The sequence below is a fragment of the Caretta caretta genome, chromosome 16, assembly GCF_965140235.1.
Source record: "Caretta caretta isolate rCarCar2 chromosome 16, rCarCar1.hap1, whole genome shotgun sequence".
In the NCBI taxonomy this organism is placed as follows: Eukaryota; Metazoa; Chordata; order Testudines; family Cheloniidae; genus Caretta; species Caretta caretta.
The window spans coordinates 15,817,023-15,830,512 of NC_134221.1; the positions used below are offsets into that span (position 1 = coordinate 15,817,023).

Genomic DNA, 13,490 nt, shown 5'->3' on the forward strand with positions numbered 1-13,490 from the left:
TGTTACAAAGGAACAAACCAAATGACCTCATCCAGAGTTCATTGCTCTCTTCTTATTAACAAGCATCAAAACTGGAAACCTTCTTTGTTTTGATCATCCAGCTTTAAAAAAGAAGGAAAAAAATACAGATTCTAATAGCTTCATGAAAAATTCTCACTTCTATGGAAACGGATTATCTTATGTCCAAAACAGATCTAGACTCCCTAAAAAAAGTGGGGGAGGGGATGGGACAACTCAGACTAGTTTCATCTCCGGGATATCACTCACAAAGCAGTGGACTGTAACCCTATGCCACTGAAATGCCTACGTGCAGAACAGAATGTTTTCGTGATGCAACTCCCTCTCTCCCAAAACAGCAACAAAAGCAACAAACCACTCAGTTTCTCCATTTCCTTGTGAAGAATCATCTCTCCTGAAGGACACCAGGTGAATGCTGAAGAGAGAAATCCCTGCCTAGCAATAACACATTAGCAATAGACATAGGGAATTCAAGAGTTCCACAAGTAATGCTACACTCAAATCTGGATCATGGAAACAGTTGCCATACCTTAGCCAGGGGAGGAGTCCGGAAAATGACTTGCAGTGCTAAACTCATTGATGAAACCAGCATTTGGAGAAGGCTTTGAGGTTAATGTCACCCCACTGCATGTACCTGAACTAAATCCATAGCATGAATCCATAATAAGGTCACACAGGTAGAGGTGCAGACAGCAATGAGAGCATTTAAGGTTTGCACTTTACTTACCACTGATAAGCCAGCTAATAAATCAAACTGAGCTGTCTGACTGAGAACCTAAATTATAGATGTACACATCCATATCTCCCTTCTCTGATTCCCTAACCTGAGCTATCCCCTACTTTTGTACAGGTATAACTATGTCAGTTAGGGCAGCAGTTCTCAACAAGGGATCTGAGGCCCCCTGGGGGGCCACGAGCAGGTTTCAGGGGGTCCACCAAAATAAACCAGGGAGCAGGGCTGGCGATAAAGTCGTTGGGGCCCAAGGAAGAAAGCCCAAGCCCAAGCCCGAGACCCGCTGCATAGAGCTGAAGCCAAAGCCCAAGCAATTCAGCTTTACTGGTGGGGTGGGGCTGCGGGCAATTGCCCTGCCTGCTACCCCCTAACGCCAGCCCTGGTTTTTAATCGATTGGATATGTAGAAAAACAGTTGTTGTGGCACAGGTGGACCATGGAGTTTTTATAGTATGTGGGGGAGAGGGGGCTCTCGAAGACAAAGGTTGAGAATCCCTCAGTTAGGGGTTACCAAAATAGGTATACTGGTACAATCTAGTGTGGACACAGTTATCTTGGTACAGGAATAAGCTATACCAGTATAATTGCATCCACACTAGGGGGGGACTGTATATTTAGGCTGGACAAAATTCAATTTTTTAAATATAATTGACGGATATTATCAATTCTATTTTAAAGCATTTTTTCAATTTTTATCTATTTAAATTTTCACAGTTGCACAAAATTATTCCCCTCCACCCCGCCCCAGTTTTTAATTGATTTTCACAGTTGTGGGAAATTAGGGAGTCAGATAATTTATTATTTAATGACAGTAGATATGGCGACTCAAAAAGTTAAAGCCTTAGAACCGTTAAAACACAAACCATCAACATCACGTGTCAAATTATACAAAGTAAATATCCTTCAATCAAAGTCTAAGTTCTCAAGCAGCACTCTTCTTATTTTGCCTATCTGTAAATCTCAGTTGTCATCAATGGAAATTTTTTTCATTGGTTTGTGTGTGTATGGTGAAATAGACATTTACTGATAAAAATCTAATCTTTCCCAGCCTAACTATACTGGTATAAAGTGCTACAACTTGTATGTGTAGACAAGCCCTAAGTACTTATGCGCTCGGTTCCTTCAGGATTCTCCTATTCTTCCATACTGCTGCTGTTTATATCTTTTTAAAATTTATGAAGTTGGCTGGCTAGGTAGACTGGAGCCAGCAGCAGAGCCACGACCATGGTTTGAAATTAACATCTTCCCCTCTACCCCATATTCTTCAGTAATTCCCCAAACCAGCACATGTGCTATCACAATCCATTGCCATTAAAGGGACCAAGGTCTCAGACAGTGAACTGCAGGATCATTACACAACTCAGAGATGTGAGGGTTTCCATTCAGACATAATTACCTTGGTTTTTAACCTGCATTTTTACCCTTAAAAGTGGCTGTAAAAACTGCACTGTGGATTTGCAGAACCACTATGCCTACTGCATATAATATCTGACCAGTTTACTTTTTCCCACCACCATTCTTGAAAACTCACCTCGGGGTCTGACAGTTAAACTGAGCTCCTTCTATCTCACATACCACCACCACCACCCAAAGCTCTTCAAGCAAAACTGTGATCCCAAACACACATGTGGAACCCCACCAAATCATGTGGGAGGAAAAACATTTTAATTTGCTTATTGATCAAATATGATACGGAAATTCATGAGTTACTCAGTGCCATTTTTACAGTCATTTTGGGGGGCTGTATAGTATTTTAAGTGACAATGAGATGGAGAAGAAAAAAAGAAAAAGGATTCAATTAAGCCCCTGGGGGCCTGGACTTTTTGATCTTTGTACAGCACCTAGCACAATGGGGTCCTGGCCCATGACTAGGTCTCTTAAGCACTATGGTAATACAGATAATAAATAATAATAATAATAATAATAATAAATTCAATAGGATTTCTGCACACTTAATTTCTGTAAAGTGTGTTCAATGCTCAAAGTTGATTCTACTTGAAGACAACCATCCCTTCTGCCATCCTGGAGCTCCAATGAATGGATGCCACCAAAACATTGGTGTCTGATTAAGAGTATGTGGGCAGGGGAGATGCGTGACACAAGGCACTGTTTGGGGTGCTAAAGGATGACATTTCTATTATGTCTGCTTCAGCACTATGAGTTTTAGCTGCTCTGGATGTAGGTGTTATTTGTAAAGTTTGTCAGAAAATGTGGTCTCAGTCAAAAACTAAGTAATTTTCATCACAATCTGTATTTGATACTCCTGAGCACTATAAAAGCAGCTGAATTCACTTTTTCTCATACAGGTGTAATTTAATGGGTTCTTGCTCCTAAACTTGTTTGAAATCAAACACCACTGTTACATATTTTTAAAGGTTGTTAAAGACTTCAAATAGCAGCTCTAAATTTGAGCCTCACATTGCTCTTTAACAATCCCTGCGGCTGATTTTGAAAAACTGCTAGCAGGCTCTATGGCAGGTCCCATCCAGTTCTGCAAAACTGGAACTTGTAAACTTGAATGGGGATCTCATAACATGAGAGTAGAGATCTCTCAGATATGTCTGCCAATGCACTGTCCGAATCAAACAATCCTGATCTATTATAATACACAGGTATCACATGTGAAATGCTCGGACGGGATGAGTTGTATTACACTCCTGCTCTGTGCATCTTCTTTGCTAAATACAGTTTTATGACAATGACCATTGCTTTGGGGCTGGTAGCTTTTTTGGAACAGAGCAACAAGAACAGCCGAAGATACTCTTACTCTTCAGCCCCCCCCCCCCCAAACGTTTCAGTAAGAGTGATTCAGAGTTTCTCTAAACCAGGTGAAATTATGAGATCTGGCTTCCCCAGCTTTAGCTTTTGATATTTCATTGCTTGATATTTTAATTGGCATTAGTGGGGCATAAACCCTTCTGGTAGCCTAGGTCCTATTTAAAAACCCACAAAAAATCTTGTTAGTAAAGAAAAATGAAAAAAGCCATACAAGGGTAACAGCTACACAAGAAAAGCAAGAGAACTAAAAGGCTTTGGTTAGAAAATTAAAGTTGTTTGCCATAGCTTGATGGCTTAATCAGTCAATCAATACTGTTCGCAGGGCAGGCACGGAAAGAGCTGCGAGTTGTGATGAAAAATGTATGAGGGGACAAGGGAGACCTGGGAGTAGAAAATTAAAAACTCAGCCTGTTACATTTGTCCAATATCGGCAGAAAAATTGAAGTGGTTTGGGTGTGTGCATGCTGGGAGGGAAGAGGAGAGCTGGCTGCAATATGTACTGAATATCTGCTACGGGGTCCCTTCATGAGAGAAGCTCTCACATTAATAAATTTGTTTTCTTAGAGAAAAGATGGATTTTGTAACCTTTAAAATTTACAAGCTACACAGTAATAGTAGGGGGGTTTGCACATTAGACACAAAGGGTGATCTCTTCACATCAGGCATCCTATTTAAGGCTGAACAGCCGTGTGCTCTGACCTAGGGTAAAATGATATTGAGGCAACAGGCATCATGGTGCAGTGTATTTTCTTTGCAATATCAGGTTAGACTAATGTATCAGTGTACTGTAGTCTGAATGCTGGAACAATACAGCTTCGTAACACACAACCTGCCTTACCTTCTGATCCACCAAAGAAAGCCACTGCAGCAGTGTTATTTGATAGCATAGGTAATTTCCACGTCTCTCTCACTTCCATTGCTGAATTTGACTACCACCCCATTCTACAATGCAATTTGCCTTGCTGAAATAAGGTACCATGAAATATGCAGTTCTGACTTCTCTCCAACACTAAATATAGGGAAAATTGCCAACCATTCCTCAGGAGACATGTTCATTATCATTTGCCTTAAATAATTTGAACCGTTTTGTGAAGAATGCTCAGATTGTAATAAAATGAAAAGTTACCCAAACTGCAAAAAAGCCACATCTTGCTGCCCATCTCTTTACCTAAGACTAAATAAGGAGAACAACATTCATTGCCTAAGGAATAAGGTTGGTAGGTGTAATAGTGAAAGCTTTCCACTATAAGAATGTAGTTTTGATTAGAGTTGACCTGAGGCTTTAATTCCTCAAAATTCAAAACCCTAAACCAGTTTCTTCTTGGCTTAGGGGATGCATGATCCAGTGATTAACAGCAGGTGAACAAAGAACAAACCGAAGTTTTAGGGGCAAATTCTGAGGTAAGATTAAGTGAAGTCTAAACTATTGTAATTTTTTCAGTCCATCAGTTCATAAGTTGGACCAATTTAGACACAGTTATATTCCAATCCCCCTTAATGCAAATATTACAACCCTTACACTTCACCTCTGGAACTGGCTTTGTATTTCTTTCTCCTGAGCCTTATCAACAAGACACGATTTGCCAGGTACTATGCTAGACCTTTTTGTATGGGAGAACATTCCATCTACCTGGGGCTTTTTGAAGGAATTATGTAAACTGAATTTGCACTACATGTCCATAAGCAAGACAATTCTTCTGTTCAGCTACCTACACTGAAATTTTCTGACTCGGTACCAGGATAGCCAATTACAAGCTTAAAATTTCAAACTCAGTTAACATACAGACTGGCTGAATCAGTTTTCTGCAACTAATTATCTGTAAATTCCAATATATTATTTCACATGTGATTTTCCTGTGAACTTTGGGGTTGCTTTCTACACCATTATCCAAGTATAAACAAAATGGAATAGACAGAAGCCTCTCCAAAGCCTACTGAAAAGTGCTGTCAACCATATCATGACCTTTTGAGGGTTTTTTTTTTTGTTTTTGTTTAAAAAAGAAAAAGCTGACAGCATAAGAAAATTAAGCCCTCTAAATTATGCACAGGCCAGGTACAGTGATGGCAAGTCCACTTACCATACTACAATATTCACTCTCATCTGGGATGCACATATCGTTCTGTCCTGTATGATCTCCGCACCCAGAATGCTAGATGGGTCAAATAGTAGCAAGTGAGCAGGAGTATGTGCAATGGGACCAGTTTTCACCAAGCAAGTCAACTTTACTTGCATTGACAATTTGGCAATCTTTTGTTTGGGGTCACTTGTAGAGTTTTAAAAAATTAAAAGGCGAGGTAAAATATATAAAATTTCACTCCTTTTCATCAACATCATCAATCAAATGTATATTCACACCTTGCAACCTTAAAAGGAATAGCAGGATCACATACGAGTATCTTCTTTGAAGCCTCTGTCTCCTCTCTCTCTAAGCTGGGCTGGCCTAAAAAAGTTCCAGATATAGAATCACACCTGGAATTCTTAAATTCTGAACAAAGTCCCTGTTTTTGCATTAACACTGAAACATGAATGTTGCAATGGTTAGTCCTTCACATTAGGAACAGGATGTAAGAATGTTTCACTCAGTACCATAACTATATACAATGACAGCTAGAGCAAGTTGCAACTTCTCCATTTTTCAGTTTCTGTACCTATTTAAATAATAGCATCTTGCACAGCTGGACTGTAGACTTAATCCAATGATATCAGCAGAGTGCTTTAAGCTCTTTGCATAAAATGGACTACGTGCAATACCTTACTGAACATGGCCACAAAGAGGAGGTAACTTTACTCAACAGTCTTCTCTAAAAACAAAGTCCTCAGAAAGAAACTTCTCACTTTTCAGCAAGATGCACTCTCCACACAACTGAAGGGGCTACAAAAATGAGTTTGCAGCATTAGGATTCAACATCAAATCTGCTGAAAAATAAACAATTAAGAGAGTGACAGCCCTTCTCTAGCCCTCCCCCTACTGGCTTTATTAGGTTTGTTAAGGTAATAAAGGTGCACTAAAGGGAAGCACAGCCAAATGACTGACAGGGACTGGGACAGAAACAATCTATGATCACCCAGAAAAGTATATGAGGTTACTACCTACACTCAATCAGCATTTATTTGCAACAACCCCACCTTGAGTCATCAGTGAAGACTGAACCAGAGACTTTCAGCTCAGGCTTATTCCTTGTGCTATTAGCCGGTAGTGGTAGAACTCTCATGCTCTTTGTGGACCAGCCACTATTGGCAGACATGTTACACTTAGCTAGAGTGTTAAAGGAAAAAAACCCACAAATTTAAATCATCACAGTGCTGAATAAGTATGTGTCTGCACTACAGAAGCTGTGCTTAAGGACTAAATTTATTTTACAACTTTCAATACTACAACAGGGCAAACGAATTAGACACACAGTGACTGCTCACCGCATACTTTATAACTGCTCAATACACACAGATTTTGCTAACATTTTTCATTACAATTTTAGTAAAGGGAAACATCTGTTCCCTCTCTCAAAAAGTACAATTCATCTTCCAAGCTGTCACATGCCTTTGAAATTTCATGTTTATCAACACGCTGCTCTCTTCCAGAATAAGAGCAGCACAGAAAACCATCCTTGCAAAAAAAAAAAAAAAAAAATTCCAATAGCATTTTTTTTTTTAAATTATTCCAGTTTTTTTAAAAAGTCAAAATCTGTGAAACACACACAAAATGAACCTAAAGTATGTTACAGGGTAACAAAGTAAATGACACATACTCTTTGAATACAAAGTTATTTATAGTTCACAAAAATAAGCTCTCCTCCATTGTAAATTTTGTAGCAAAATGTACATTGTACATGAATATTCTCATTAAAATTTCAGTTATTCATGACAATGACTACAACTGACAGATCCCAGAGAATGACTTCAGCACAAATACTCCAGTATGACCACGTACAATCTGCCTAAAATAGTAGCTTTTCCCCACCTTTTCCCCTGTGCATTAATTGAAGTAAAAATAAAATAAATAAAAGCCTCATTAGTATCTTGGACAGAGACTTCTTTTTTAATGGCCAAATGCATAGTGCTGCTTTACTACTCAGTAAGAAAACTTCAATAAAGGAGGAAATGTGTATATTAATGTCCAGAAAGGGAATCAACTAATGAATCATCAGCATTCTTCAGAGCTCATCTGAAGGCCTGTTCTGTCCGTAAGTCCCATTCACTTTCCTTCTTCCAAGACCAGTGACTGGGTTGTGTTACTACTGCCTGCAAGTGTCATGAAAAGCCTCAAGTGTTCGGAAATCTCTCCACGTGGGTGGAAGGCCATCCTGCAAAAACTTTCCACAGCGCTGGCATGGAGCCTGGAACAGCTTTATGTAACTTCTTAACCAGGTCTAAAAAGAAAAGCATAGTGAGAAATTAAACAAACTAGATATGGATGCTCCCCAATGTTATCATTCCAGTCAAACAAAATTATACTGAGCATCGAGAACATACCTTGGTTTGGGCCCAGAAAGATATACAGTGATTTTATAGAAATGGAAGCATGCAGAAAATCACAAGGTCACAAGACAGCTGATTTTCCATTTTGCTGGAGTCCCTACTCTCTCTCATTAAGCAACTTTGTAAACAGAAATTCACGCTGTGAGAAGAAGGTATTTGTAGCTAAAGGGTCACCATGGACAACCAATGCTCCTCACATTCCAACTGACATAGGATTATGCTTGATCATTCTCCGATACTTGTGCCCTGATAAATTAGATATTGGTTTCTTTCTTTCTGTTATTCCTCTACCACGCCTCTGCTGCAGTCACAGTGCAGAAACCTGAACTCTTCATAGATGAAGATATAGTATATGACTTTCACATCGGGTTAACTAATTTTCTTTCTAATGTGGTTTGAACATAGTATTTTTATGACCAATAAGTACTATAAAATCTTATATTTGATGACACTTCTACAAAAGAAAAAATGTTGTCAAGTGATAAACAGCAAACAACAGCTTAAAACATTCCCAAGTAAAGATTTGGTCTCTTAACTGGGTTGTCATACATAAGAATGAGCATTACATAACTCAATTCCAAACTCAAGGAGATATGCAACTAAAAAACTCAAGACAAGCAGATTCACACCATGAAGGATGCACATGAATCTTGTCATTTAAATTCCTACTGAATTACATCAATAAGAGAAAATTGTTCTCTGAAGAAGAGGTCAAGTGAATTTATTGAAACAAATCCTTCCATCCTCATCAGAGCCTTCTCTATAGCAGCAGAATTTAAGGCAGTCAATAACTTTCCTCAAAAAGAGCTATATCATCTCCGGGTTTAGCAGTAACTAGGGACATGGGCAACAGAATACTATAGGTAAGCTGCTGCTATTAACTTCCGCTTTGTTGGACTTAGCCTGCACCACAGAAAATCAAATTTTCTGAACTATAATACAGAGATAAGTAAATGAAGTTAAATTGTACACTTAAGAAACACCTTTTGAAAGAAAAATAATGTTCTTCATTCCTGTTGGAAAATTAAGACTACCCTACATCCTGTCAAATGGACTGAACACCCGACATGTAAAAGGACCGACATATTGATACTTGTGATGAGCTTGTGTTTTTGCTTTGTTAAAGTTTTCAGTAGTGTTTTATCAAATCAATACGACAGGTCCACAGCAAAAGCAAATGTGCTACCAGTTCTCGAAACATTAATTTTCAGGTACATGCTGCAACATGGATTGGACCAGTAAGACCTACTTCTGCCATTCTGGAGCTGAAGAATCTTATTGTAAGATGCGCCCTAATAGAAAAGCGCTTTACACAAGTATTTTAGCTTAGTGGCCATTTTATAAATTAATTAAATAAATGCAACAGGTAAAGGAGTTTAACTGTTTTGAAATCAGACTTCTAACAACTGGAACATGAAAGAGCAATTTACAACTTTCCACATGTGAATCTAAGTTTTCTCCAGGAGTGGTGGAGACTGATGGTAGACAAAGCAAACTGGATCCTGATTTTAAAAAATGCCCATGCCTCTATCACTTGTTCTGGACAATTATAAAAAAGTTGACATAAATTTTATGAGCAGGGAAAAAGTGTTTCTTCGACAGTAGGTGGGGCAGATTGAGCCCTAGCTGTTTTCCACTGCCAAACTATATCCTGCCAGAAGGAGTACTGAATAAGGAACCATTGTTCTTACTCACCAGACAGCAATACAGTTTATACAAAAATCTGTTTTTACAAACAAAATTATAAATATATTCAAAGTTCATATGTGCTGAATTGAAATCTGTATATTGAGACAGATTGTTTTAAATAAATTAGGTAATTCTTAATAAATAGTACTACTTAATAATTAAGATATTTCTTTCTGGTAAAACTGTGGGATAGATTTGTGTGCGTGCGCGTGCATGTGTGAGTGCGCACTTTTCCTCTCTTGATTCTGAGAGCCAGTCTGTGCCCGCTATGGCAAGAATTATGCCAGAGGTGCATGGTCCCTGAGGAACCAGGTATGAACTGAAGACTGATGTAGCAAAGTGGAGTGCCAGCCAGTGCCCTATCAACATGTCCTTTCCCATCCCTCAATGTGCACTCTATGCCAGAAGGTGCGGTTGGTAAAAGACATGGCTCTGCTGGTTTTAAGCCAGTGAGGGGTTCTCCTCAAAAGGGAATTCTCTGCTGGCCAATGACAGCCAGAATCCATCTCTTTTACATTGCTTGAGTCCAAAGGGGACAGATCATAACTGAGAATCTGGCCTCATTTGCATCTTAGTTTCAGAGCTGACCCCAGTCCAGCTTCACAGATAAGATTCAGCAAGCAAACATTGAAAGCTATAATGAGTTATACAGATGCATATACAGGAATCTTCGAATACCATCCATCCCAGTGTACTGAGAACGGCACTATTTATTTTAAAGAGTATTAATGACAAATAACATTGGTTACCTTCTTCAGTTGTGAGACCTGAGGGAATTTAGTAAATAATTATTTTTAACCACTTTCAATATGGGAAATTACTCTGTGTAACAAACTGCCTGGTATCAATCATTTTCACCAGGCTGAAGTCCAGCTGGGAGAATTTCTTTTAAAATAAGCTTACCATGAAGGATCTGACCACCACATCTGGCATCTGGGGCAGCTGGTAATGCAATAAAGCAGTGGTTGCATGATCTGTCACCTGTGCCACAGACAGAAGGGAAAGACCTCCTTATTAATTCATTATTTCAGACAAAGATGTGTTACTTTAAATGGAAACAGCATAACATCTCAAAGGGAAGACGTGAAGAAAGAATGACATGACACCCAAGATATTCAGATAGCAACACAAAGATGTTTGTGTGGCTCTCTCAAACACAGTCCCATTCTTTAGCTCTCTACACAAGAGAATTCATTGAGACACAAAGGTAATTAGTGTTTTCATACACAAATACTAAAAGCACCTTTACAATGCAATACCATGGTAATAGCTAATACTATAGGGAGGAAGCATGGTTTAAGTCATTAAAGAAGGGGGCTAGAAGCTAGGAGAAATAGGTTCTATTCCTAATTCTGCTAATGACTCACTGAATGACACTGGGCAGGTCACTTAATTTTTTTATGCCTCAATTTACTGACCCACCTTTGTATGCCTGTCATAAATATAAAGGGAAGGGTAACCACCTTTCTGTATACAGTGTTATAAAATCCATCCTGGCCAGAGGCAAAACCCTTTCACCTGAAAAGGGTTAAGAAGCTAAGATAACCCAGCTGGCACCTGACCCAAAATGATCAATGAGGGGACAAGATACTTTCAAAGCTCGGGGGCGGGGGGGAGACACAAAGGGTTCTGTCTGTCTGTGTGATGCTTTTGCCGGGAACAGATCAGAAATGCAACCCTTCCAACTCCTGTTAAGTTAGTAAGTAATCTAGCTAGAAAATGCATTAGATTTTCTTTTGTTTAATGGCTGGTAAAATAAGATGTGCTGGAGGGAATGCATATTCCTGTTTTTGTGTCTTTTTGTAACTTAAGGTTTTGCCTAGAGAGATTCTCTATGCTTTGAATCTGATTACTCTGTAAGGTATTTACCATCCTGATTTTACAGAGGTGATTCTTTTACCTTTTCTTTAATTAAAATTCTTCTTTTAAGAACCTGATTGATTTTTCATTGTTCTTAAGATCCAAGGGTTTGGACCTGTATCAGTTGGTGAGGATTATTATCAAGCATTAACCAGGAAAGAGGGTGTAGGACGTGGGAGGATATTTTGGGGGAAGACGTCTCCAAGTGGTCTCTTTCCCTGTTCTTTGTTTTACACGCTTAGTGGTGGCGGCATACTGTTCAAGGACAAGGCAAAGTTTGTACCTTGGGGAAGTTTTTAACCTAAGCTGGTAAGAATAAGCTTAGGGGGTCTTTCATGCAGGTCCCCACATCTGTACCCTAGAGTTCAGAGTGGGGAAGGAACCTTGACAAAGGCACTTCAAGATCCTTAGCTGGAAAGCACTACAGAGGTTTTCTATATAACTTATTATGATCAGCAGAAATCTGGAGAAAATAGTGTGATATTCAAAAAAAGCTACATCAAGGAATTTGCTTCACTTGTATTTTAGCCTTCTACAGTGAAGAAGAGTAGCATAATACCCTCTTGGCTGTGGCTCTACAAGGAAACCCCGTGTAGCACTACAGGATCATTAACAAGCTGAACCACTAGCAAGCAGCTTCAGAGGAAAATCTTAAGTGTTCTCTTCTTTATAGGCCTACATTTCCTTTTTGCCACTTTTCCTAAGTTTTATGTTCCCTTAAGTCATGTTGATTTACTCTATGGAGGAAAAGATCTACAGTGATGAAGCAGAGAACTCACTAATGTTATTCATACACAAATTTCCCTTTTCTGGATGAGGGAAATTATTTTCAAGTTTCAATTCCAATACCAAATTTAAGTTGTCTAGGTAGACAATCTTGTGGTAAAAGGAGTGGAAGACCTCTTAAAAGTCAAGCTATTTTATACTATTTTAAAAAAATGATTCCACTCTTCCCCACAAAGATTTCATATTTGACAGGATTATTTATGTGTACAGTACCACATTTTCATGGAAAAATGGATACCCTCTTCTAACAAGAAAGGAAAGAAAACATAATTCTTGAAGTCCCACTTAAGGTTGTTTACATCAAACTGATACAGATTTAGCACTCTTCTTGGTCTCCTCTGTAACCAAGAATCCACAAATATGTTCATGGTCTACTTACTAACTCACATGGGGAGAAGGTTTCTGATAGCAGGGGGCTTTTTAATCTAACAGACAAAGTCATGACAAGAGCCAATGGCTGGAAGTTGAAGCCAGACATATTCAGACTGAAAATAAGATGCAATTTTTGTTTGACAGTGATGGTACTTAACCATTGGGACAAATTTACCATGGCTGTGGTAGACACTCCATCTGAAGCCTTTACATCAAGACGGAGGGTCTTTCTAAAACATATGCTGTAGCTGAACCACCACGTATGGGCTTGATGCAGGAATTATTGGTGGAATTCTCCTGCTTATGTTATACAAGAAGTCAAACTGATCCCTTCTGACCTTAAAAATCTATCACTATGATCTTATGGTGCTTACTAGCATTACCCTGGATATAAGAATATCAAATTATATCACTGTCCAGCGGTTAGTTGTGTTCTTGTAGTTTTTTCAAGAAAGAGACAAGCTCCTCTCTGATTCACACAGTGCGGCTGGTTGCCTCAAACTTCCTATACCGTTAGTTGGACCAATGTAGCCTATTTTTCATCAAGCCCAGTTTTAAAGCATATTTAACTTAAACTAATACCATGAAAAATACTAATTTATTTGGGCCAGATTCTGCCATCAATTATTCATGCAGACTAATACCTTATTCTGAAAATAGCACCACTGATTAAAATGGTACTACTTACGGAATAAATTGCTGCTGACTGTGAATAAGATTATCAGAATCCAGCCCTTCGATTGTAAACTCTTTAGGGCAGGGACTATATTTTCCTATG

At 38.8% G+C, this 13,490-nt stretch overlaps 1 protein-coding gene across 1 annotated transcript in view; it reads right to left on the reverse strand.

Moving 5' to 3' along the window:
• Nucleotides 1-6,863: 6,863 nt before the first annotated feature.
• Nucleotides 6,864-13,490, reverse strand: part of MED27 (mediator complex subunit 27) — a 184,885-nt gene continuing 178,258 nt past the window's right edge. The window contains exons 7-8 of the mRNA XM_048822906.2: nt 10,598-10,675; nt 6,864-7,896 (exon numbers count right to left, since the gene is read on the reverse strand). Of these exons, the coding sequence (XP_048678863.2) occupies nt 7,762-7,896; nt 10,598-10,675 (213 nt within the window). The 3' untranslated portion in view covers nt 6,864-7,761. The remainder of the gene's footprint in view (nt 7,897-10,597; nt 10,676-13,490) is intronic.